General features: G+C 42.9%; 1 protein-coding gene across 3 annotated transcripts in view; it reads left to right on the plus strand.

Moving 5' to 3' along the window:
* The window catches only part of ARMH3 (armadillo like helical domain containing 3), a 106,618-nt gene that overhangs the window by 50,702 nt on the left and 28,247 nt on the right, over positions 1-27,669 (plus strand). For all 3 annotated transcript variants that reach the window (XM_085229147.1, XM_003208068.5, XM_085229148.1), the window contains exon 23: positions 933-1,008. In XM_085229147.1, coding sequence (XP_085085273.1) covers positions 933-1,008 — 76 coding nt within the window. The remainder of the gene's footprint in view (positions 1-932; positions 1,009-27,669) is intronic.

The following is a 27,669-nucleotide window of genomic DNA, read 5'->3' on the forward strand; positions in this document are numbered from 1 at the left end:
CTGAACTGTATCCAGATGTGTAAAGACTGAGAGCTTCTCTTATGCAATAATAAGCACGAGTGTGCAGCCACTCTGCTTTCAGATTCACTTGTTGCACCTGTGTTTCTAGATGATCCTATATTTGAATGAATTCTGTCACTTCTAACCCTAGAAAACATTGTATATAAATTCATAGTGAGTTCATTTCTATTCAGGCAAACAGAAAAATGTTCCACACTTGCTACTATTTTATTGTTTTGGTGCTTAACAAAAGATGTGCAGGTGACTGCCACCATAGAAACACTACAGGCTCTGACCTATGTAAATATTTTGGGTGTTCTGGCAGTAAAAAAAAATTGATTCCCTTGAAGTTCTTCCTCCTGCAGAATGTTTTCAGATCTGCTCCCAAGTCTGTCAGAGACCATCTGTGCAACTGAGCAACACATTCATTCCTACAGGGAGAGTTTTTTCCCTAGGCTAGTGTGTAATTTCTCTCTATGATTCAAGATAAACGTGGAAGTAAAGAACCCATTGCTCTTGGTTTAGGTTTAAATTAAAGGGTGTAGCTCAAGGGGAACCTTGCATAAGTAGGAGCTGAAGAATAGCAGTGTGTGAAATAAAAGGTATCACAGGTTTGGGATGCTGTCCTACTTCTGAGTGAGAACTTTAAACTTTAATATGTGGTGATGAAATAAGTCAGGAAGATGGAGTCTCTGTCCCCTCTCTTCCTGCCTCCCAGGTGTCCTGGTGTTCTGTACACCTCTTCTGTGTTCCTTAATTTTCTTAGATAGGCTTTAAAGGAAATTTCTGCTTTGCTGTACAGATGGTCACAAGGATGACCTTTGTTCTGATACGATTTGTAGGTTGCCATCTTACCAAAGCAGATTTTAGGTGTTTTGGATTAGAAAATGGCCAGTTCTGTGCCAGTATTACTAACTGTCTTTTCCTTTCAGTTCTCAGGATTTCGACCAATGCTGGTCAGTGGAAAGAGCCTGCAAGCAAGGTGACCCATGCATTAGTCAATATTAGGTAAGGAGTAGAAGTTAATAACCATTTTAGAGATTTTTGTCCTGTGTAACTAAATTCTTATAATGACATTTGTTGTATCGAACCTGGTTTTGAATTTGTCTGCTTTGTTGGACAAAATTGCTGCTCTGAGCAGTGCCCACTGGGATAAAAGAGGGTCACCAGACTTTGACTGTCCTTTTCCTAATGATTCTCTTCTGTAGACTGAATGCTTTCAGAGCATAACAAGCTGTAATGAATTAATCCTCACAGCATCCCTGGGAGAAGTTATGCAGTAGGGAACAATGCTGTGCTGTCAGGACAGTTATGGTCCTAATGGATTTCTGTTGTGTGATTCTATTGCAATTCTGTGAAGGTATGAAGACGGGGCTATGAGGCAGCTGTTATGAGCAGACTCCAAGCCTCTCTTAAAATTACAGGATTTTTGTGCATGTTTAAAACTGATCACTCAGAGACATTGTACTATTTATTTAAAACTCTCCTTCTCGTTCAAAGGCAGAAGTTGTGCTCTACTTGTAAGGCTAGGGAATATTTGAGATGTTCTTGTGCTCTGTTCCCCTGTAGCAGCATTAATTTTGTGTCTTCTGAAGCCGCTTGTACTGGCAAAGCTGGAGCGTGGGGTGCTGGGACAAGTGGCTCATAGATCTGATTGATTGGAAAATGGAAGAAAGAGAGGAAAAAATTTACTTTTAGTGTCTGGCTTGTAAACAAAGCAGAAAAGAAATGAGTATTTATACCAAAAAGCATCTGCCCATTGCTGTCTTCTCATTTCCTGGATGGTCTTTCCATGAGGTGTGCTGCCTTTCTATGTAACACCAGGTAGCTTAGTACTGCCATATTGTTAATACTTGTCATTTTCCTCACTCCAAGAGAGGTTGTGTAGTGCAGGCTCTCTGAGGGCATCTTTCAAGTCAGTCAGTGTCTATAAACCACCTTAAAGGTTCCCCTAGTAAGTCTGTAAGCTTAATAATGTCACGTATATTTCCGGATGATTTATTTTTTTCCAGTCTTTATTTTTATTTTTTTGTAAACAGACGTAAATGAGCGCTTGTGGGCAGATAATGCACCCTGAATGAAGCAGCAGAACAGATAGCTGTTAGCAAAGTAATGTCATTTAATGTGACACGGTATCTGCCATGGGAATTCTCTGTGTACACAGGGAGAGAAGTCTAAGCTGGGAAGAGATTTAAAAAATAAAATGATAAAAGCAACAAAAACAGCCCAGCAAGTGATCATGGAAGGTTTGCGCTCACCTCTGCTTTGTGCAGCTAAGATTTTATGATTGTTCATTTACTATCAGCTTCACAGCTGGTTCTGTAAGGATCGTCATGTAACTGAGAAGGGTTACAGCCCAAAAAACTGGCATTGTGGCAGCCCTCCCTGGCCACCCTGCCTCAGACATGCTCAGTGCATGGTGCTGCCTGGAACCAGTGAGCCTCTAGCATCTTTCTCTTGTAGACTCCCTTGCTCTGCCTCACTACTTACGGATATTAAAATTTCATCTGGTCTTTCACTTGCCTTTGATGCTTTCATAAGTGACTAATTTTGTCAGGGAGATTAGGCTAGGTCTTCATTAGAGATAATTTGAGACCTGGAGAGGGATTAGGCTTTAGAGAAGTTCGCCTGTTTGACTTATCTCCTTTCCTACCTCCCTACCCCTTAAGGAAAAAAAAAAAAAAATTCTGCTTGATTTTTCACTTCTCATATTAAATAATTAAAAATGTAAAGGGTTCTTTAACTGAGTGTATTTCAGAGCAGCCAGTTCTTGGAAGATGAAGAAATTCAAAAGTACTCTACTTGTGTGGGGAGGAAAAAAAGGAAAATATGTATGAAATCGGGGGCTTGTGATGATGCAATGTTTCTTTTTCACCTGAAGACTGAATTCAAGTGTTTGAAAGTTGCAGATCATGCAGCAGAAAAAGAGAAGACAGTTCCTCCAGGAATGCCTAAAGCCTTTCGATGTCTGAAGCTTTCTGCACCCTGTTGGGAAAAACATTTTGTCCTGCCCTGTTGGCTGCAGCAGAGTCCTTAGGTGGACTTTGTACCCAGGCCGCGTGCTTCTGCTGCAGCTGGGCCAGGAGCACGCACTGGAGCCCTGTGCACACACACACACTTAGGGCTCTGTGTTGCACGCCAAGATGCTGCAGGCCCAAATCAGCCAAGAGAAACAGGGAGTGAGGATGCTTGACAAGAATAAACCCTACAAGGCTGTCAGGCTGATGGATTTATTGGAGAAACAGAGTATGTTACTGCATGACAATATTATCATAGATTTACTTACGCATTTTTAAGGACGTGCAGGTTTGAACCTTCAGCTTCTCACTGAATGGCCTCTTGGTTATGCCCCTTTGGTTTCCTCTTAGGGTGGGATTAGCATACAGTTTCTTACTTGATGCCTTCACCACAAAGGCTGACTTTAGATGAATCCTTCTCACATTGGATTTCTTCTCCTCAGCACGTTCCATTGCTCTGGAAGGTTTTTATAAGCAATGATTACCTGTTGTTTGCTGCACCAGTGCAGTGCAAAGTCACGCTTTGGTTCGCTTACCTGGTTTTTCTAGTCCTTACTCCAGTAAGGAGAGCAATCATGAACGTTCTGTTTATTGAGAGATGGCAGGCGGTATTCCTGTGTTATCTCCATGCGTCTTTCTAGGTGTGCTTCATGATTTCTGTGCAACTTAAAGAAAATGGAAATGTGAAGAAGACAGAATAATAACCTCGTTTGGCTGAAATCTTGCGTACCACACTGGAATTAGTGATCTGTGTTGCTGTCCTATACCATAATTGTATTTAAACTTCTATCTGTTCCTGCTTTACATAAATAATTGAGATATGATGGACTGCAAGATGTGGCTACAGCAGAGAGAGAGCTGGAATGAGAAGCCCGGCAATTAGGGCTCTGAAAACTTACCTTCTCACCTCTGAGGAAGTAAGCAACTTTCGATATGAGTGATTTTTTTGAAGCTAATGAGCCTCTTTAAGATAACATTGTGCAGGTTTGCATTTAATGAGAACGTTATTAATGCGGAGTTCAAAGGGGCACCTTCTGACTGCTTACTCAGTGAGGAAGGTGGCAGCTGAAGCCTCGTGTACTTTTAATAGACTTTCTCCTGATCCATAATTTTTTCAAAGTGAATAAATAGATTAACTCAGTGGTTAATAGACTGAATTCCCCATTGTTTGAAATTCAGTCCTGTCATCATTTTTAAAGCAGTTTTATTTTTCTCGCTCAAAACACTTTTAACAACCAGAGAGTACCTTTGTAGAACGGAGTAGGTAATAGATTTCTTTTTTTCCCAAGCATGTTTTTTATGTGCTGTTGTAGCATCCCCTGCAATCCTCGCTTGGCTGCTTTCATTCACTTTCCCATCTTGCAGCTACTTCTGTTCCACACAAGCCACCCGGTGTGATGTTCCCTTTGCACAGGAGGGGCTCTTTTCCCATGACTGCTTTCGGGGTCATAAAGGAGAGGCTGGGGATTGTGAGGAGCACTTAAAGCATTGCATGAACGTATGTGAAATGGCTATGCTTGCTGCAGAAGAACTCTGAAAGAGCATTTACAATCATACTTAGGTGAAAAAAGGCCAAATTGGGCTGTGCTCATTTGTTGTAAGTTACCTGGAATCCCTGCTGTAATGCTGTATCTCACGTTAAATTACCTGCGCTCCATAGACCTGCGCTTACTGAAAACCTGATAGGGGAGGCAGCTCCATTCAGAGATCCGTTAGAGACTGAGCAGCTGCAAGCAGTCCATATCATACCTTCAGCATTGTCCTGCTTTACAGCAAGGAAATTATGGGGAGAGAGAGAGCTAAGTGCTGCTGACCCACCCACGCTGGAATGGGAGGCTGTAGCGTTTGTGAGGGTGTGTGAACAGAAGTGTGCTTCTGTATGGAGTGGAGGCCTGTGGATTACAGTCTGCTGAGGGTGTGTTTTAAGATATGCTTCCTTCTTCCTTCTCCCTTCTCTCTGCCATTCTTTCTCTCCCACAGCCGCACATTTCTCTGAGATACAGCACCAGCTTTGGTTGAGGTGCTCAGTTGTTCTTCCCTTCAGCAGCATTTGCTGGTGGCACCGTGCTGCTGCCTGAGCACCCAGAAGGCAGACAGCAGAACTGCTGGGCTCGGACCCTGCACTGCTGACAGCAGAGGGTGCTCCGGCCTCCAGGTTAGCTCGGCCTCATCTGGAGCTTTGCTTCAGCGCGACTGTGAGAGCTGCCACTGGCGGAATAACAGCTCCATTAAATCGCTCGCTGAGGTGTGCTTAATGGTAATGACCTCTGACATGCTGTCACTGCTAATCAGTCGGGCTGAACTCCGATCAGGGGCTGGTACAAGACAGTTAACAAATGAGAAAAGTGAGAAAAAAAGGCAATGAAAGCCAAAGAGAAACTCATAAACATGTTTTATTGGTACTTTAAATCCTAATATAATCTTGCTGAGGTTAAGGATCAAATTGTTACTAAAAATTCCATAAGAGAAATTTCAACATACTTGCACTTAATTGAAGAATTAATTCGTCATGTTTTTCAAGTGATGGTCTGAAGAAATGATCCTAAATAAGGATTCTGGATAGATTTCAGACTTTTTTTTTTTTTAGTGATCTGTAATCACTCCTAATTGAAGGAGCAGTGTTCCTTCTTGTTGTTTCCCAGGTTTGCTTTGCATGCTTTTCTTGCTGCACAGGGATGCTGGCACAGCAGAGTGGTTCCTGGGATAGCACAGTAGCTGTGGAGGAGTGTTGGTTGCTCAGAATTCAGCTGCTGCTTGTTTTTCACCTGACCTTGCAGTCTCTGGAAGAGGAAGTTTAATATGGGAGCAACAGATTTTGACGTGGACAGGTTATGGTATTAGCTGGCATCTTGACAAAGAACAGGAGTTGTTTCAAAGGCAAAGACCTCATTGGAAGACCAGTGTGACCAGCAGAGCAGTAATGGGAGAACAAAAAAAGAAGCGTTGCTGTCCCAGGGTGCGTTGTCTCAGCTTTGCTTAGCACTCTACCCATGCTGCCAGTATTTTCATTAACTTTAAGGGTTTTTCTACAGTTGTGTAACTTGAATGTTTCATTGGTTTAACAGTAACTGATTTCTTGTCAAGGCAGTGGTGTTAGCTTTAAGCTATTGCTCTTTATTTACTCGCTGATTCATCTCGGTGTGCTTTGCTTACAGAGCTCTAACCAATTTCATTCTGCTATAATTTTCCTTCATTCTTTCTCATTCATGCAGTGGCTTAATTAAATGTCTCTGCCACTGGCCCAAATCCAGAGAGCAAATCTGTTCATGGAGTGACATTGTATGGACCAATTCCACAGCATGGCAGCACGGCTCTGTGAGTCAGGTGCATCCCAGGTCACCTTCCCACTTTTTGCCATTAACTTCCATTGCAATTTGAGAGGTGACTCTCAGTGTCAAGCCTGTTTTCTCTTGGCTTAATACACCTTTTTCTCCAGTAGATTTTTGGGAGGATTAACTCTTCTCTTTGTGGCACCTGAAGGTTTCTAGAGCTGATGCACATTTGAGCAGAACTGTCAAGTAAAGGCAATACCTGACAGATGCAGAGATGCCACAGCTTGCTTTCTTCAACACACTTGAAAGCTATGCTGCAGCATGGGGTAAACACCAAGTGAAGGTGGTTCCCAGGATGCAGCCTTGCTTCCCTGGCTTTCTCAGTCTTACGTGTTGACTGCTTTCGTCACTGTTCTTTAGGGGTAGTCATAGGTTACCCTTCTGAGAGGGAACGTGCAAAGGGTCTGCTTCTGTACTTCAGCTACTGTGCAAGGACTGCCAGTGGCTGTGGCTGTGCAATGGAGGGCTGTTTCTTGGGCAGAAAGGAAACCCTTCTGCACACAGCTGCTGCGTGGCAGTCTGTTCTGAAGTTCAGCAAATATCTTAGTTGGTGCTGTTCTCCTAAGGTGAACATTTCTCTGCAAAGTTTACTCACCTGTAAGCCTTCATCTTTTTGTAGGCTCTGTAGGCTCCTTAGCTGAGAACATGTTATCTCCGTTACTGAGGTATTGCTTCCAAGATTTCATCTGCTTTGTATCAAATGCAACTGCCCTGTGAATAGGGGAAATTTGTCTGCAGATCCTCTTTGCTGGATTCATGTGTGTGGAGTGCAAGCTTGTGAGATGGAGTTAGTTAAGCTACTAGCAGATTTTTCTTGATGGCTTAGTATTAAGAATATTCAGCTTCGGAAATATGTTTGGCACACAGTTTTCAGCTTTTGTGCTAGTGAATTCAAGGTCTGGAGCTTGGTGAGAGCAGTCATGAGAGGGAAGACGTGAAAGGTACTTACCAGTGCAATTGTGATCTCCTGTTTGATTAAGGTGAGTTAGTTTGCACTGTGTGGTGTGAAGCAGTGTGGCACCACACAAGAGTTCTGTCTTCTTTTGTTTACCGAATACATTTCTCTGAAGAAGCATAAAAATACTGGGAAGCATATGCTAGCACTGGCAGTGCTGCTGATTTATCTCGGAGGTGGACATGATATTGGTCAGAAGTTATTTCTCGCCTCATTTGTTTGCAGATATCTTGGTCTTGAATTCCCTTGCTGAGTACAGGCACATTTTGTGCGAGCTCAATCATACATTAAAGTGTATGCTGTGAAGCTAGGATGCATTTTGTAAGCATCTAATATATATATATGTATGTATTTGCTGCAGTACAAAATCTGAAAAGATCTGCAGGTTTCTCTCTTTAAACGGTTGTATTGTTTCATTCTGCTTATATAAACAGCCTTTATTATTTCTCTGGTATTGTAGCTGGCCTGAGTTCAAATCCTAACTGACGGATTTCAGTCTGACATCTTCATTGGTAGCCCTTCTGCAGCCAAGAAGCAAGAAAAGAAAAGGTTTAGCAACCACCTTCTCTTGGCCCCCAACATTGGTCCTACTGGAACATGACTGAAGCACGGTTTGAAACAGCTGCCTGTAGTTTGTCAGAACTTCACCCATGCTGTTCTTATTCTTTGGGTAAATATAAGGGATGCTGATTTCCACTGGTCTCAAGTCTAGCTTTCTAGATTTGCTTTAATGGAAAGAGAACATTAAGCAGCTTTCTTCATAACCCAAACAATGTAAAATCATTGTGAGCTTAAATAACACCTCTATCCCTCGGAAAATGATGTAGAATAATGCTGCTTTGCTCTCTCTGTTTAAAAGAAATCTGTTGCTCACAGCAGCAGCCAGAATTATTATTCCCTTTGCAAATCTGGGCTGTGGGATGTGTATTCAGAAGAAAAGCTTCTAAAAATCCAGTAACATGTATTTCTTGTTATCTTCTACTAGTGGGGGGCCTCAAATTTGTTTTTTTTCTCTAGAGATGTAAACATCCTATTCTCTTAATTCTTCCTTTAGGACTAAATTGACAAAGTATCTGCTCATGGAGTACACCTGTTTGTTAGGGAAAGGCAGTACCTACCTTCAGCTAAGTGCAAGGATAATACGTTGTTGGCATGATTGCAGAGCTGCAGTCTGTTTGAGGACTGCACCAGAATCTGGAGCTCCATTCCCAGGGAACTGTGAGAGGAGGGCACCTTATTTAGAAGTCTTTGTTCCTTAAGAGAAACATGCATCCTAGCATTCAAAGTTAAAATGCTGATTTAGGAGCTCTTCCTACTGAAGGCAGAGAGCACTGTCTCACCTTACCAGCGCAGGAGCTTTGCAGCCATCAGTAAATACCAGCTGGAATTGTCGGGGCTATGCCTATAGCAAGGTGAAAGCGCAATGCCTGCTGGAGTGGAAAAAAAGGAGAGCTTGACTGAGTTGTGATTTTTTTTCCTCCAAAATTTAAAAATATTTTGGGCTCGATTTGTGTACATCCAGTCAGAGACTGTAAGAAACATCCAGGGTTCAGGTTGTCTTAATTCCACTGGCTGGAGAGCCAGGATAATTGGGAGAAAGCCTCTGTTTGGGAGTGCAAGGTATCGCTATTTCTATTTTTTATTACTTTTTTTTCCACTAACTCTTGTAGCTGGAAATATAATTCAGAAAATGATGGGGCAGTGCTTCTGAGGTAGCCGTGTCTTCCTCAGCTTTGAGGCAGGACTTGAGGGAAGCTCGTCCCATTGCCCGTCTCAGGGGCAACTAGCTGGGAAGGTTTGGCAGTCACGGTGCCCACGTGCCTGACGGTTCCTCAGCTGTCAAAGCCAAACAGGTTAAGATAATAATGATCCAATGAAAATCACCTGTGATGGGCATCAGAATTTTGATATCTCATACTAATGAGGCTTCAGTTGAAGGATGTTACTCTGGGGGCAAAAACTGCCGTGGTGTGCTTTGTCAGACTGTGTTCTGTGATATGTGGAATGCTGGTATATACTGACCACACAGCTGAACAGAAGGGTTCACCTGCCGTTCATTGCTGCTAGCAATTATTGCAGACTGTGTTCTGCTAATAAGAGTAGCCTCTGCCTAGAGTTTCAGTTGAAGTACTGGGCTTGAGACTTGGCAGTGTGTCTCAAGCAGAAGGTTGCTGATGTGTTGTAGGGGACCTTGCCACGCTGGATTTGGGTTTGATAAGGTATAAAAACAGTTTGTTTTGTATGTGCCTTATTTTGAGGATGGCCAAATATGGAGTGACCTGAAAAGCTCCCTGGCAGTTCTTTTGTCTGACTTTGCTGGAAGACTTTGAAAGCCCAAAAGCTTTGTCATCTTGCTGCGTTAGTGATTAATTAGGTCATCATTTTGTATTAATTACAGTGACATTTTTTTATTCTCATCTTATGGATTATAGAGTGGAAAGCAATGCAACCTTTTGTGCCCAAGTGAGAGATGATTTTAAACTTTAGAACACTGAATTTCAACAGTGTCTTTGGGCACTGTGAAAAAAAACACTTCTATAGAAAATGTAGCTGGGATGTGCTCTGAGGGCAGGAGAAATGCCTTTTATTCTAAAGAAACTCGTGATGTTGCAAAGACTTTGGATGAGAAACTTTAAACTGGATCCTTTTTCCCAAAGGTTGTGTTGTGCTAATTAACCCTTGCTGCTGACAGAGGAGGTGTGAATATGATGCAACTTCCACAGTGCCCTTCATGGGGTGTCTTGGTACTCAAAGCCTAATTGCCTTTACTTTTTAAAAGAAAATATTTAATGCTTTCCTTATAATTTTTCAGTGCTCCTTGCTTTGGAATTTGGAGCCACAAAACCAGACAGCTCCAAGATCTCGAATTTGACCAAAAATAAAATAAATCAATGTGTGGTCCTGAGGTGCTTCCCAAACTTTTCACAAAATAAGTGATCTATAAGTGGAAGAGGCTGAACAAAGCAATCACCATCGTTGGAGTTATTCATATCTTGTGTGGACAAAGCTATGAGCAACCTGGTGTTGGACCAGATAACATCCAGAAGTCCTTTCTAACCAGTCCATTCTGTGGTTCTGCAGAAAGCAGCCTCTTTCCTGTCTGAACAGATGTGAGAGAAGGAAGAAAGCTAATTTTGTTTGGCTTCTCAGTGCTACGTATTTACTCTGGATCCAGCAGTTAAAAGTGCTGAATAGAGCAGCTCTTTAAATCAAGAGGAGCTTGTGGTGCTCAGCATCTACTTTCTTTCTCTGTAAGGGGTAAAAGCCAGAGGACTCGCAGTTGTTGCTGCAGATGCCCAGTGTTGTCTGCTGGCGGTGAACTTGTCAGCCAACTGGGTCCTGCTGGTGAGGTCTGACTATGCAACTCAGTCATTTGTGAGAAGAAACTACTCCAGTATGATTAATGCTGTGGTTGATGATGAGGACAGAAAGCACTTCTTTGAATAATGCCTATAATGGCATATTCCCCTGTGTGTGTGCTTAAAGGAAGAGTCTATGGTTATATGAAATTGAGGGCATTTAAGAGGCAGTTAATGACAAGTGAAAATGATAGCTAGGGTAGATTAATTGTTAAATGAATTGTGCCTGTGCTTGCTGTCATTTTAATGTGGTATCAGTCTAATTATAAGTATGATGTTATATAGCAGGAAGGCATCAGGAAACAATTCTATGCGTTTGTCTTCAGGCCAGAAGAGTTTAAAGGCTTAGCCATAAGGATGTGGGTTGTTTGTTTTTTTTTCCCAAGTGTAGCCATCTTTTGCTGTGTCTTTTTTTTTTTTTTTTTTTATCATCTAGAGTAACCAAATCTGTATTTTGAATAATTTTGTATTAATAAGTCCTTCCCCAGACCTTCCTGACAATATGGTAAAGCAATCTTTACTCATAATCAGTTTAATATGAGTTTTGAGTTGTCTTCTGATTGAGACTAGATCATTTGGTCTGGAACACAGCTCATGGGTTTCTTTTTTTATATTTTTCTCCACTGTGCTTTATCTCCACTACTCTTTATTTAGCTTTGATTTGGCATGGAGCTACTTTACATTCATGCCTGCAACCTGAGCTGGGCATGAAGGAAATTAGCAGGACGGAAAAGGGCTGAAGGCAGCCAGGCATAGGTCTCCTCTCATCATTAGTCTGCTGCTGGCAGCACAACTCCACAGATAGAGGAAATCCATCTTCTGAATGGAGTCGGGGTGGCAGTGGGGCAGAAGCTGCATATCTCTAGCAGTCTTTTTCACCTACGGTCTTTAGTTACGGCCGAGTTGAGGGAACGCTGCGAGGTTTGCAGATCATGTGAAATGTTGCCGTACATCTTCTGGTAGAGTTTAGCAGTCTGTAAGCTTGCTTATCTTCAGTATCCAAACTGCTCGCTTGAGAACAGAAATACTGCTACACAGGGAGACAGGAGAACGAGCAGAAGAGATCCTTTCCCAGGAAGAGAAGAGGCTTCAAAATCATGTTCCAAGTTGAACTTGGATGAGTACAGGCACAGATATGAGCAAGAGGAGCCATCATCGTTCCCTTCAAAAGGGCACTTAAGGTGTGCTTTGCACAGGCCAGCAAAATGAGAATGAATGCTTACTAATGTAGTGGGAAACAAGCAAGTGGAGCAGCTTCTGAAGCTAGAATGTAGTTTATCACATGGACAAACAGGCATGGAGTGTCATGAATAAATAAAAGTTGAAAGGATTTCTTACAGTGAGAGCACTGAGTATCTGGGGCGGTCTTGTGTTCAGTTAGAGCGATGCCATCTAAGCAGATCCAATTAGAATTAGTCAGGAAAGGATAATCTTGTAGCTGAGGATAGGAGAGGTCAGAGAGGCAGAGCATCCCAGCTGTGTGCCAGGGCACCCAGGTAGGAGAAGCATGCTGAGGTTCTCAGTGGGCAGGGCCCCCGCCACCCACCTTACTAACCCTGTCAGCTCCAGGACATTTCTGAGATGGCTCAAACCCAAGGAGCTGGACAGTGAATTAAAACACTGTTCAAATGCCAAATAGCATTGTAGATTTTTCTAAAGTATAAGGGTTGTAAAAACTTGTCGCATCTTTCCGTAAGTGATTTTCTTCCTGCATCAGTGATTCAGAGCCTATTAGTGCTAATAGGCTAGCTGCTTCGGAAAGACTGATGCCACTCCTTCCCGTCAGTCAGGGATCACTTCTCCACTAAAGGAAGACAGTGAACGTCTTCTGTAAAATTCAGGGGCCGGCTAACAAATTGCAGTTTAGAATACATTACGGATGATGAATGTCATCTCCTTAAAGGGAAATCTATTCATTTGACTTAGTGCTCTTACGATTAATTGCTTGCCAGATTAAATTGCTCCATAAAACGCACACTACTTTACTCGATCTCTTCATGATGAGATTAGCTGGGCCATGCTGGTTCTTTGTATGTTAATTACAATGGTATTTTCTACTTCTATTTAATTATTAAATTGTTCAGCGCGGCATGCTGTCACCTAACCTCAGGAAAGTGGTGTTTTTCTTTTGACCATTGTTTTATAACCCTTCACCCCCTTTTCCAGAAACAGCCTCAGATTCCTTTGCAGAGGTATCACACTGTAAGAAGATGCATGCTGGGATTTTTCTGTTTTCTTTCCTGTGCTACACAGGAATGGTATTAGCCTTGCATAGCTTTGCCGTGCAGCAATCTAGGGCAAGAAATCACAGAAATGCAGGGGTTGGAAGGGAGCCTCTAGCGATCATCTACTCCAGCCCCCCTGCAAAGCAGGCTCCCTAGACTGTGAAGAAATGAAGAACTGAATGAAGATATCTGAAGCATCTAAATGAAGAATATCTGAAACAAAGCTATGGAGGCCAACGGGAAATGACTTGAGGAAAACTTCAGAAAAAGCCATTTTGAGCTCTCTGTGTAGGCTTACCCAGGTCTCTGAGAGATGGGTCTGTTCCTAGACTACACATGCAACTACCCCCATATGCATGCATAAAATAACTTCTATACTTTTACAACACTAAGCTTTTGGCATTTGCATGTAACTTAATTTTCCCGTTGTGACGTTTTCTCGTTTTTTCTTTTTTTTTTTTTCTTTTTTTTTCTGGTTTTAAAATCATTCATGTCTCTCGATCTAAAGTGAGGGATTCTCTCTTACCAGCTACAATATCTATTTTTGGTTTTCTCTCAACTTCATATACCACTCCCTGTGTGCTGCTGCTTCCCAACACACACTGTTCCCAAGAAAGCATGTGTTATCTTCAACTGGGATTGATCCCCAAAGGCTAATTTTTGTATTAATTAATCTAGTTTTTTATTTGCTGTGTATTCAGAGCTGAGAAAATTCAAAAAAAGGTGTAGCAGAACTAGGAAAGCTTTAGGAAGGGACGATGAAGAGTGACTGAACGAATGGAACCAAATGTGTTATGAAGAGTGTTTGTATACATGACAATGCTTCCATTTGGAAGAGAGATGGCAGAGAATAAAAGATTTTATAAGGCAGTAAATATCATAGAGAAGAGCAGCTGCAAGAAGAGGGTGCATCAGAAGATCAAGTAAGTTAAAACCAAGCAGATACTGTTTTATGTAAAACTTAGTTAAGCTGGGGAATAGCTAAGAGGTTGTGTGAATTTGAGGCAGTGATTATGTAAGCTAATGGAAGAAAATTCCATCACTCGTGATTACTGATCATATAGATACCATCCTGCCTCAGGTATCACCTTGAGCTGCTTGGGAATGGAAGCCAGAGTTTGTTTTGAGGCAGCAGCACTTTATTCTTGTTTTGTTTTCATACTGTTCCTTCAGTTTCTTTTAGACTGAGGGAAGTGAGCTGGCCTTTGCTACCTGGCTCAGTGTGGCAGATTTTAATGTTTATGTAAATTTTATCTGTCAGCAACTTCTCAGGCATCAGCTATTTACTTCAAAGCCTTTACCAAGGGTAAGGCAGTGTGCCAGCATCCCTGTCCCACTACTTTCAGGATGAAGAACACTTCACTTGCAGTCACCTGTCTGAGTTATACATACGGTTTGTTGAATCTGCCACTATCTTTGTGTTGAGGAGGCTGAAATCCCATGCTAGATGTTTGTCGGGGTTCATTGTTATGGCAAGGAGTCGCTTGATTTCATTTTGACCCTCATCAGCTTTGCATCAGGAAAAGAGGGCTTCCAAACTTTTCTGTGGCTTTCTGCTGCTGCTTGTGTGTGGTTGTCCTGGGTAATTTATTTAGAGGAGGGATGCCTAGGATGACTATGCTTTCCTTTGAGCTGGTCTGCAGTCCAGCAGCCATTGGCAATGTTCTGTGAACAGCAGAGAAGTGTGTCAGTGTTGGAGCACTGGTGTAGAGGCAAGTAGAATGGTGAACCTTAGAAGAGTTTTCTTCCCTTGTGGTTTTACTTCAGAATTTCAATAATTATCCTCATTTTTTCCTTTTTTTTTTTTTTTTTCTTTTTTTCCCCTTCCTCCTTCCAGAAGGAGCTCAGGAGAAGCTGTCAGGGTCATGAACTCATAAGTCTCATGGAAGTGAAAACCATGCCAGCTGAGCAAGGCATGATTTTAATTAAGACTAACAGGACTTTTTGCCTTTTTTCTTTCTAGCTAAATGTGATTCACATACAACTGTTGAGAAGAAAGGTCTTCACCAGTTCAGTATCCTATAGTTTGTCAGCTAAAAAAGAATGAGTTGTTGAGACCTTTAGATTTTAGAAATAAGAAAATGAAGGCCCTTAGTGTTTTGTTTTGGTTAGGGGACAAATGTTTTCACTCGAGCCTTTGCAGAGTGATGAATTGAACAGGGACATAAGCTAGTTTTTCTGTTGCAGGTTGCTGTTTAAAGGAAGTACATGATGGATAATTTATCACTCATTCATTTTTCTTTTTGAATACTGCAGATCCTCCTGCACTGCTCTATAAATAGAAATCTCTGAAGACAAACCTCAATTTGACTAAATCCAAAATCATCAGTTCTCATTCAGTGCACAAGTTAGATGGGTTAGGAAAACAAATGGATGAGGGTGAGACCTCTGCTGTGAGTGTCTCAAATAATGATCTGTACTTTGTGAAGAGCATTTATCTATGAAGACCAGCCACGGTGGATTAGAAGTGCATTATCTGGAAAGAGGCAGATGTGAAGCAGCTCATCATACTGTCATCTGCTAGCCCTTGTTGGCCCAGCTGTGGGCACTGGCTGTGTCTGTGTGGAGGTGAGGACCTAAGGCTCTGTGGCTCCAGCTGATTTTCCCGCTCAGTGTTGGTCTTGCCAGGCTAGTTCTGCCCCTCTCTGCGTTGCCTGCTGCAGGTATCACACAGCAGAGACTGCAAGTGCCTGCTTTGTGGTACGCTGCTGGCCTGACTAAATGCCAGGCTGAATTTACCTCCCATCCATCTCCTCACTAATCCATGGTGCCTCTGACAGAGAATGCCATCTGTGTTGCTGCCGCTTTATCGTGGCTTGGGGAGTGAAATAAAGCAGAGCTATAGGCTTGCTTGCAGTCTGATGTTTTTGAAGCAGTTTAGGTGACCTGTCGCATGTTAACAGCCCTCACTGTTTAGCCTATAAAGGAGGCAAGTTCCTTGCCTGCTGGGTGCAAGGGTGCCTCTGGTTCACATCTTTCTAAGCAAAGCTTTGCTTCTGCAATGTCAGCTATTCATTGAAAGAGTTTGACTCAGAGGGGAGTGGTGCTGCTGTGGAACCCTACTAAGACCCCATCTGCTAAGAGCTTGTATTGATTTGTGTCTCAGTTTATAAAAGCCTTCAATTCTCCTTGTAAATGCCATAAATAATGCATACGTACTAGATAGAATGTGCCGTAGCAACATCCCAGATATCATTTTGGTCTGGGTTGAACTAAGCTAATTTAATCATGGTTAGGAGTTTCTCAATAGCTGCAAAGCTGAAAGTATATTGTCTTATTATATTTTAATGTATTAGTTAATGCACAGAGGTGGGAAGATAGGTATTCGAAAGTGGTAATCAACTTTATAAAATAACATCTTTTAGTGTTAAAATATTATAAAACTTCTTCTGAAACTCATTGTAAATCACATATAAACACACAGTGTAAGTATAGTGAAACACAGTTCTGCAACTGTGGTTTGTCTGCATAATCCCCACATTTGTATGCCCCTTTGTCAGAAGGACTGCAGTTTGTTTGGGCCGTACATATATATACTAAATAAATCATTTTGCTCACTCATAGCAAACTGCCATTTTGTGCTAGCAATGTTGCAGAGTACATTTTAGTAGGGGGTGTTGATGAATAATTTGTTCCTTTGAGATTCTACGGGCTTAAGGGCACCAAAATGTATTTTGGGTTGGACTTGGTCCAAATCGAACTTCTTGACAGTCTTCTGGAAAGTATATGACAGTTTCAGAGGTGACCTGTTTATGGAAATTTAATTGGATTTTTGCTCTATTTTGCTGTTATGTGTAAAGAAAGCAAATAAGTAGAGGAATGGGGTATTTGTTAGAGTGAGGATTTTTTCCTTGCATTATTAGAAATACCCAGCGTGTCGTGGCTCTGGAAGGAAGATGATTTCACTTCAAAATGTCCTGTGGTCATGGGAACTTTGGCTCTCCTCTGTACTGGGGAGACCAACGGATGGACAGTGGTTCCTGCACAGGAGAGAGAATGTATTTGCGTGCCCATAAATTCATTCTGATCAATGTTTCCCTGGCAGTTACTTGATATTAGTTACCACAGCTGCAAAATGAAGAATGTGTTTGTGTGGTATGAGCATTGTTAATTGAGGAAACGTGGATGCATTCTATTTTCAGAGCCGAGACTTGTCTTCCTCTCGCTGTTCTGGACTTGGTAATGCCAAACCTGCTGATATGATCAAATGGCACACTGCAGGCTACAGCTACAAGCCAGTTTTGGAACTCTCTAGTTCTTCAAATGGTATTAGCATCAGGTGCTTTGTCTTGGCTACAGCAGACAAACCATATGAACCAGGCTGTCTTTTGGCAGGCAGTTTTTAGGAGTTAGGAATCATAGGTTACCATTCACTTGAGAATAAGTGATGTGACAAAGCACTTATGGTGGAGCATCATCAGAAGGCAAAGACATCTAGCATGGGCTTTCTTAGGTGATAGGTGTGAGCGTAGTGCTCTGTGGTATATTTTCTGGTCATTAGGAAGGACATACAAATTTCTGATAAGTTTTACAATTACTGGAAGGTTGGCAGAAGGTTAAATCAAGGGAAGGGATGAGGCAGAGTGATCTGAATTGCTTTTTAATGTATCAGACAGTGCTGGCCTGTCAAAGATGGGCTGTATCTTGCAAAGTAGTGATATAAGAAGCATTGACTGACAGCTTTACTCTCGGTCTCTCATGAAATGTTCAGCTAAAGAGATTAATTTGACTCCTGAAACATTAGCAGGATCAGGAATGTGACTTTTAGTATCACCTAGTTTTTGCAGTTTTATCTGGTGACTTTCAGAAAATGTATTTAAAACAAACAGAAAGGACAGAGAAGACTCAGTTGTCGGAGAGGTTAGTAAAAATGCTTCCAAGATTTCACGATTTTATGCTCCTTTAAACTAAAGCTGGGATATTGTCTTCAGAGTGCTCAAGCACCTTAGAGAGGACAAAATGCCCAAACAGAACTCGAGGCTAGACCCTGAAACAAAACAGAAGCTGTAAATTAGGTACTCGTTTTTGACAGATAATTAACCGTTGTGGTAAGCAATTGAATTGTTTGGTTCTTTCTTCATATCCAAATAGCATGCCTTTATGAAAGATGCTCTAGCTGGCTGCTGCTTTGGGAGAATGCAGTGCGAGGGTAGTGCTGTGAAACACAACAGCCTGCGATATGTGGGAGTTCAGATAAGCTGATCTAGTGATTGTAGTTACACGGATTGGCTAAAGGCTTGATCAAAGGTCTCATTTGGCATTTGAAACTCAACAAATTAATTCTTGATCTCTGTGCTTCGGGCTTGTGTTTTTGCATTGAGAGAATTACCTCTGTACATTCTACTGAAATTTATCAGTGCAGCTATTAAACAGGACTGCCCTGAGACCTATTCTGAGTTGTTGCTGCTCTTGAGAGCAGGGGGCAGAGGAGAGATTCGAGGTGATGATGACAGGCTGTAACCTTTTCATCTTTCTGCAGTCACAGTCATGACCATGCTCCATGAGTGTGGGCCAGAGCCGAGGAGTTCTACTGCAAGGGAGTGTGGGGAAATCACTGCTGAGCTTGGACTGCTGCTCAAAATGTCGTATTTGTCATTCATATCTTCACCCATATGTGCTTCAGTTTCCATATAGAAGCAGGGATTTTCTCTGTAGTGTTATAGAACTGCAGTGGCTTTATAGTAAGTTGCAACGGCAAAGAAAAGTTTGAGTGCCTTCAGAGAGGTGGGGCTTTTTTCAGTCCTATTCTTGCTTAAAAAACAGCTTTTTCCTGAATTTATTTTGCTCAGCCTCTGTGCTTAGTTGTGAAGCTGATGGACGGGAGCACAAAATCCGTGCTGGGAGATGGCCTCAAACTTGGAGAAGGATTAAATATGCTATTTATTTCAGCAGAGTCTCTCTACTTTGGTAACTAACGTCAAGTTCATACAGCTCAAGGAAGTAATATTGTGGTGCTGGTGTTCTTATATGCTGGCTATGGGGATGCTGGGGTCTTTAGGTCAAGACATCAAGGCACACTTTGATGTTAGAGGTTCTGCTTACCTTCTTCCAGGGTCTGGCACCTGCAGTTTGAACAGAGCAGCACTTTGCATGTGAAGGTGGGATGTGAACTGACTCTTAGGGTGACCTCGGGGGGGGAACCCATCAAAGGAGCAGGGCTGTGCCCTAGTGGAATGGCTGTGCTGAACCACAGCTCCTCCTTCAAGCTGGAAGAGAACATGACCTTGAACAGCTAACTTCCATTTCCATGAAATGACTAAAATCCATTACCATGCAATGGTATGATTGATGATGCATTGAAAGCCTTTTAATGAAACTAGGAAAGCTGTCAATACTTGATGTGGCTCTATTACTGGGTCAGGAAGAGCTGGCTTGGGGAAGGGTCTGAAAAAGCATAGCTGATTGTGGAGCTCATAGCAGCTGCCCCAACACGTAAGTGCAGAGAATCTCCAGGAGCTTCAGCTCAGTCTTTGCTCTTTTCACGCTGACTCTTAATTCTGCCTGTTGAATAATGGCAGAGGTGTTTTGGTTGCAGTAAGTCATTAATGTTTGTTGACACTCAGGTTTGCTGTTCAGGTCAGGTTAAGCACTGTGTTTACTCCTGCTCTCCTGGGCTACTTTTGCTCAAGCAAGAGCTTCGATGGGTTTATAGTAAAGACAATTTGGAAAGAGCTTGAATAGGATCATTTTCCAGTGACAATCTGCAATCAAAATACTTGGCAATATTTGCCAGTTTTTATTTTGAAATATCACATTTTTTTTACCAGAAGGAAGTATGAACATGTGATTTGTTAACAGTTTTTCCTCCTGCATTCATGTATGCATTTCAAGCTGGGCTTGAAATCTTGAGTTTTGTTCAAATGAAGAGTTTGATCAAATTAGAGAAATATGCGATTTTCATGGAGGTTTAGGATCATAGAGCATCACTTGGAATTTGAAATAAAGCCAGATTTTTAAATTTTGAAATCCTTCAAGAAAACTTCAATTCTGCTCTCATTTTAATCATCTTGCTTGTTGAGTATTGCAGTGTGTCTTTTCTGCAAAGCCAGATATAGATCTGCCCTTTAGAAAGCATTCCAGTTTCTTTATGGTTGTTGTTTTTTGTGGTTTGTTGTGGGTTTTTTGTCTTGTTTTGTTTTTTGAGAGATGTTTATACAGTGTTCTCTTTCTCAGACAGTAAGTATGGTGCCAGGCACTGGCTCTCTTAAACTGATAACTGTCACTGCTCATTAGCATGGAATGCCACAGCCTGTATCACTTGTACTATGTCCCTCGGCTAGCACATGTTAGCTGTTAAAGCAGCAGTTAATCCCTTTGATATTGAATGGGTCTGACCTGGTATTTCAAATAATAATCGGAGTTCTCTAATGGCTTGCATGGCTTAATTCCAGTAGGAGTCTTGCTACAGACAGGGAAATTTTGCCATGCTAACTTACATAGAAAGCTGATGGTGAGGAATATTTTCTAAATATAGTCAGGAAAGTGGTGACTTAAGCAAGTGCAACAGGGGTGAAGGGGAAGCACGGTTTGATAGATGAATAATGGGCAGTGTGTTTCATGCTGCAGAAGGCCTGTTAGCACAACTTCAGCTGGTACTGCTCTTTCACCTGGCAGTGCTGCATCAGTTAGGTTAGAGCAGTGTCTGATCTGACCTGGGTTAGGGTGTCACAGCATGAATCCCTCAATGCTAGTTTTGCATGTACTGTGTGAATGCAAGCCCAGGCCTCATGACTGCTTGCAGATCCTCTGCCACTTGTTTGATATCACATGTAACTGATGAAAAAACATGGCTTTTTTTTTCCCCAGCCTTGAACATCCTAGAACTTTCAAAGCATAAAGACATCAGTAGTAGAATGCTGTAGGACTTTGGGGTTTGTCTTATTTGATGGGAAAACATCAGCAGTTAATTCTGAAACACTTGATGCTCCTTTACTTCTTAGATTGGAGAAACCATTTGTAAACAGAAAATGCACTCCACTGGCCTCGCCTGCAGTAAAACCCATAAAAAGAACAGAGCTGAAAAAATAAATGTAGGTGTAAGTTACAAACCCAAAGCTTTGAGGGAGCAGCAAGCATAGGTACGTATGTCAGGTATGATTGTGGGTGAGAGTGGGAATTTGACAAGAAAATAATTCTCTCATCCTTCATGTAGCACAGGAAAATGTGCTCCCAAAGCATAGTGTTGTCCTTTGGCTGCCAGTTCAGCTGAATGGCTGTTGTCAACATCTGACTGAAGCTTGGGGCAGCATGAAGATGTGCAAAAATCCCAAACCCACAAACAAAAAAGAAACCTCCAAAATCAAAACATTCCTAAAGCACATTCAGTGGCTCTGAAAACCCTTGCTGTAGGTTGGTGACTTAACAAGTTATCACGTATTGGATAGGCTTTGAATAGTTGAGCCCCACTTTTCTTCTTGTCCTCGCTGTTGAAAAATGAACTATGGATGTAGGTGAGCTGGTTAGCTAAGAGTTTGGCATTACTCTCTGCAATCACAACAGATTTAATACCCACACCTGCCTGTTGTCAGTACGTCAACTGATAACTTGTTCAGCTGCAATCAATCATGTGTTTCTCATCATCACCTCTTAAGTACTCAGAGTAGATTTGTGAGATCCACTGAGATCTGGCTGGAGGGAGCTGGGGCTTTCAGGGCAGCAGGTCTAGTTAAGAGAACTAAATAGATGGATGCACATGAGGTCCAGCACAGTAGTTACATACCTCTGGTGAGATGAAGCTCTCCATTGGTCCATAAACCAGATACCTTGTCTTGGGAAAACAAAATCTTAACCAACAACAGATGTCCCGGGCTTTCAGAGAGGAAATAAATACCATCACAAGTACATCGCACATTCAGCTGCAGTGGTGTTTGGCTGTGTAGAGGTTACCTTGGCACTGACAGCCACCTTACCCAGCTGATGTATGTGGCATGTTACTGAGGACATGGCATTCACTCCGGGCCTGGCAGGGATTGTCATCAGTCATCTTCTGGTCTTGGTCCTGGGTTTGGCGCAGACAAGGAGAAAGACATTGCTGTGGTGGCTTCCATCGAGTGTTTCCCAGCAGAGGTGATTCTCATTTGCACCTGTCTGACGAGGAAATACTGTGAGCTTTACAGCATCTTGTATTTTCAGAGGATTGGACTGTAAATAACAGGTTTTGTTCTTCGTGGTAGCAGATAGTGTCTGAGCAGTTAAGGTTGTGAATTCTGTTTAGATGATTACATGGCTGTGCAGGTGCAGCTATAGCTGACACTTACTGTAATTAAGTTAATTAAATATCATTGTGGGACTCAACTTCATTTCCTTCCTGAGGTAGGTTTGACTGCAGTTGATTCTTAGGCAGTGTTCCTTCCTCTCTTTCTCTCAACGTGATTTGATATCCGCACTGCTTCACAGCTCAATTATGTTGTTCTTCACTCAGTCACTTCTTCAAACAAACAGTGCCTTCCTTTCCCACTGGGACTTCTGTCACAGGCACAGGATTTGTGGGGAGCCAGGAGAATAAGGTTAGAGTTTGTTATCTAAAGAGAGATTTGCTGCCATAGCGTGCAGTTAGGATGCTCAGGGCCACATGCAATACCTGCAGGCTCCCATCAGATGAGATGAGAGGAGTAAGAGTCATTTCCACGTTCTGTAGATAACGTGGGGCTGATGACACATGTTGACTGTCAACCAGACTGGTAGCCATCCTTGTTGCCTTTCTCAGAGAACTTTAAAAGATCCCGGTGGGGTGATTTATAAACTTAAATTTCACACTTAGATATGTTTGGACGCTGGTGCCTGCACTGCATATGGTATTCTGCGCTGAACGTGGCATCCAATAAGCCAGATCTTCTGCTTTCCTTAAAGTTAAGCATCCTGTGATAAAATACTAATTAAATTACTAATGGGCATAAAACTAATTTAAAATATTGCAGTTTTTGATTGTGTTTGAGGTTTTGTAGTGCCTTGTGCCTCAGGAGGCTTGGATGGAAGTCTGTAACACGAATGATAAAACAACAGGAAGATGCTGACCCATTTAGAGAGGCTGCTGAGAATAAATGTTTGCCAGAAGTTCTTTGCTTCTGGTCCTCACAGAGGAGGTGACTTCACAAACCTGTCTGATAAACCACTTTAAAACACGTTTCTTGATTTCTCTTGTAAATTAGATGATTGAAACAAGAAATTTATTCCTTATCAAGTCATAGCTTCACTGTAGACGAGCAGTCCATCTCAGACCAGTAGATGAATGAGAAGAGAACCAATTTGCACCCTGTGCTTCAACGGATACTTCTGTTCCCAATGCACAGGCAAAATTTTCTACTTTGTCATTCCTATTAGTTAAACTAGCAGTGCTGTTGGTTATGTGTAATTAGAATTTCGATGCCTACTGATTGTGAAAAGGGAACAGAAATGCATCCAGGCTATGACTGAGCTAATGAATACACCTGGGAGTGTCTCACAAGAGTGATTCCAGTGTTGCTTTGGCTGTGTGAAAATGTGAATTGATGTGATGCCACTGCTCATCCATGAAGGCTTCCTTAGAAAAGAAGCCAAAGTTGAAGTGGTTTAAGTGTGCGGATGGAGGTATTTGGTTTGCTTGGCTTAAATGTATGGATGTGAACTCTGAGAAGATCAGCATGTCCAACTAGGAAGATATCAGCTTAGTACCAGCAAGCAGTGGAAAGGAGCACTGCAGAGCTGCGTGTGGGGTCATGAATCGCATCCTCTGCTTTTTTCCTTGCTGAATGGAGCTTGGTAAAACAGTGCAGGCAACTGCTGAAAGCTTTTGTCCCTCCTTATTAAATAAATAGACCACGTATCTCCCTCTGCCGTGCAGCCTGTCATCGCAATCAATAGGTTTCGGTGTGGCAGAACTGAGCAGGTGTAGCAGGCTCATTTCTTCTGTGAAATTACAGAAGTGCTGACTCAGATGTTTTCTGTAAGCTGTAAAGCAAGTGCTTTTGACTCAAATACCCTTTTGTCTTGGATTCTTCCCTGCAGTTTTTTTATTGTGTCTGGAAGGTGCCTCCTCTGTGAGTTGTGGTCTTTCAGCCTAATGTCAGTACTCATTAAAGTGTAGGAACAAGAGAAATTTAACAGACTAAAGTTAAACTGCAGCAGAAGGAAGAATTTAGTGAAACGTTCCAGGGAGCTTGCTTGGGTTTAATTGGCACTCATAGCTTGGGTATGGCAGGGAGGTAGCTTTACAGCAATGCCTCATGGACATGTGATAAAATAATCTAAACTCTCTCACCTCCTGCCAGGTGGAGCTGTACATACAGAGTAACTCAATCTAATTGTTGCAGGCACCGAACAGATGGGGTTTTACAGCCTCGAGTGCTGGGTGTGCATGAAAGAGTAATGCCAGCAGGATTCTTGCCCCAAACAAAAGCTTGCTGAGACACAGCTTCCTGCAGAAAGGCAGGCTGCTGGCTGGGAGCTTTTGCACAGGTCTCAGCAACGAGGAGTGTGACAGGGAAGAGGAGAGGTGGTTTGTTCATTTTGGTCCCTGGGTGTAATTTACTTGCTGCCTTATGCTTGAGTGGTTTGCAACATACTGCACAGTACAACACTGAGCCTGCCTCATTTTGTTGCTTGAAAACACTGTAGAGGCAATTGTTCCGACTCCCATTTTGTAAAGAGAGAAGCTAAGATGTGAACAGATCAATATCGGCCAGGTATTACCTTCTGTGTTCCACCCTAGCAGGATGTAGGAAGAAATGAGCTTTTGTGCTGTCCTGATGTGTTTGGGTACACATGCTTTATGTCAGGCTCTGCATGCTGGGCCAGCAGAGCAGGTGCAAAGACCAGCTTCTTGCAGTGAGTGATCGCTCAGCATTCCTCTCTCCTTAATGAGGTTTGCAACTCTTCTGTTCTTCCCTTAGCCTTCTTTCAGTACCTTCTGAGTGCTTAATTTCACTTCTCAGGACAAGAGGATGGTGTGGTCTTCTGGGACTCTGGAAGTGTAGCTGCCATCAAGCAGGAGTGGGTATTAGACAGCTCATCTGCAACAGCGTGATGGGGAGACTTTGGAGGTCAGAGAGAACGTGCAGGAGTGCTGCCTGTCTGAGCAGGGTGATTTTGTTTTCCCTGCACATTGGACCCAGACCACGAGGTTAGGGCAGGCAGGGTGCATAGCTTTCTGCTGTGGGTGCACGTGGGCTAGAAGATGTTCTTACAACTATTGGCAAATCAAACTGAGGAATCAATTAAATCTCTTCCATGCATGCCACATCAGTTTTCACAGGAGCCCAATGCTGTCTGCACACTGCATCCTCAGAACTTGTCTCCTAATGTTTCACCCTCAGCTTTTCCAGAGGGTAGCACTGTTCTGTTTTTCAAGTGGCTCTGGGCAGCCTGACCTATGTGGTGATTCCCCCACATCTCACCTTCCAGCCCATCCTTTTTGAGGCAAAGAGGCCAGCAGCAGTCAGCTGAAGGCTGCCCAGTTGTAGTCACCTCAGGCAGCCAAATCAGAAACCTTTGGCTGTCAGAGCATTGCAGTTTGCAGACAGGCTGCCCTGTGATCAGCTGATATTGCTCTGATCATCTGTATGCTGCACTCTTCACCTCTGGTTTTCTTTGATCCTGTCTCTGTCTCCTTTTCCCTGACTCTCTGCTTCTTCATTCAGTGCTTTGGTTAGATTTTTCTTTTTTAATCCTTGGTTTATTTCTAGCTAAGATCTTTAATGGCCCAGAGTAAATACAGCACCATTATGTCTTCTTTGCCACTGCATTTTTTTTTTTTCCAATTTCTGAGCTTTCACTCTTCTCTTGTATTTGAGACCATCAGCTCTCCTGGGACAGAGTGTTCCTACCACTGTTTGTACAGCACCAGTCTCAGTGGGACCCACTTTCACTGTCTAATAACATGATTAATACAGCTAATACAAATAAATGCTTCTTTGGCGCCCAGGTTTCTAAATCAGGATGGAACACTTCAGATTTTTTCCTGCAGTGATTCCCTTCTTCCCAAAGAAATATATGCAGAGAGTAAGCATGCAATATATGCATAAATGAATGCAAATGTCCTGAAAAAAATATAGGTTCATATGCCTCTTTTCATGCTTCTTTTCATGCCTTCTGGCACCATGGCATCCAGGTAGCTTGCTCCTTGAGAGCTGCGTGGAGTGATGAGAGAATGTTTTGCTGAGAGCACAGGCAGGGCTATTGTGCCATCTTTCCCCCCTTCTGCCTGTTAAACTTCCTTCCTCATCCAGTGATGGCCTCTTCTCTTGCTGGTAACTGAAGTGTGACTCTGTCAGAGGAGGCAGTGCTGTTGGAGTGACATCCCTCTGGAGCTGCTGAGTTCTCTGCTCCCTGTGGATCTGTGTCCCGAAAGCATTCTGCAGTTTGTCTGACAAATGGCAGGCATCCCCACCAGGAGCTGGGCTGTGCAAATAAGTGTGTTCACCAGCAGAGCCGGTGGGGTACTGCAGTGTTCTGTCTCCCAGATGACATTTGACTATTTCCTTGCTGTGTTGAAGATGCTAGTGTTTTCTGAATACCGAAGGTTTCCTTTCCTTTTATTTTTTTTTCCCCATCATTGATACAAAAGTCTGAGAGCACAACCTATCAGAAGTCCTTTATAAGAGCTTTAACCACTCCCTTTCCCTCCCTGAAGGTACTGGCTGATAGCCCAACAATCAAGGCAATCGCAGTGTAAAAATAAAGCACTGCCAAGGCTCAGCTATTTGGTGCTGGTGTGCAAACTAATGATGGCAAAGCTGCTGTTCTATTGCCCATAAGGGGGAGACTGTGCCTGAAAGCTGTGCTCCCCTGTTGTCTCCATAAGCATGTGCCTGGAGTGGCAGCTCTGCAAAGTGAAATTCCAGCTGTTTGCAGCAGCCCAGGAGGCCAGTTACCTAGAAGCACACTGCAGGGACAGCACAGCTTTCAGGAGATGGAGGAGTAGCAGAGGTGTATCAGAGCAGTTGATGCAGAAGGGCTCCAGTACTGCTGGGTGCAGGTGGAATTTCTCGTTACAGGTGTGAGAAGGAGCTGTGCCACATACAGAGCCTGGCCTCCACGGTGCGGTGCGTGCTCAGCTGTGAGAACCTGGCTGCACAGAGCCAGTGCTCAAAACAAACCCTTTGTGCTCCTCCTATCCAGGCAGCCTGTGGGCATAGGGAAACAGCTCAGGTCAGGAAGGAATTCTTTGTACTGAGAGTTCTTTGAACCAGATTAAATGGCTCAACTACTTCTAGTTGCTGAAGAGTTGTCCATATGCCTCTAGGGAAAGGAGGAGGGAGGCTTGTATTCTTTCTCCTCTTTAATATCTGTTGTTCCTCACTGCAGCAGCAGCTGGTTGCTGGGCTGGCTCTCCCTGGGTGAATCCCAGCTGTGCTTGCAGGTGCCGCTCCACTAGCTCAGATCCGAGCAGGGATGTGTGAGCAGGCGGCCCATGCTGAAGTGCTTCACAGCACTTGGATACAAATGAATGCTAAATCTGTTCCCTGGTAAATGTTGGAACCGTATGAGTGCACTGAACCCCACTGAGCTGCCAAACCTTCTGTCAAGCCAGAAGTTAAGTTGTTGCAAGTCTGCGTTCCCATTTTTTTTTTTTTTTCAATAGCTTGTAGTGTGTCCTGTAGGAGTGTAAATACGACTCCAGCCAGGCATGAAACATGCAGCTTGAAAGCCCTGGTGTTCAGGAGCTGGGTAATGGAGAGTGTGATCATGACTCACAGGAGCTGTTCTCTTGTTGGGTTGCAATGGGAAGAGGCTGGGCACGTCTCTGCCTGTGTATTCCCTCTGTTCTGGAGGGAGAGGGCGTGCAGCAGCCTGGCGGGGGCCCTC

This window comes from Meleagris gallopavo, chromosome 8, assembly GCF_905368555.1.
Source record: "Meleagris gallopavo chromosome 8, MGAL_WU_HG_1.1, whole genome shotgun sequence".
NCBI lineage: Eukaryota > Metazoa > Chordata > Aves > Galliformes > Phasianidae > Meleagris > Meleagris gallopavo.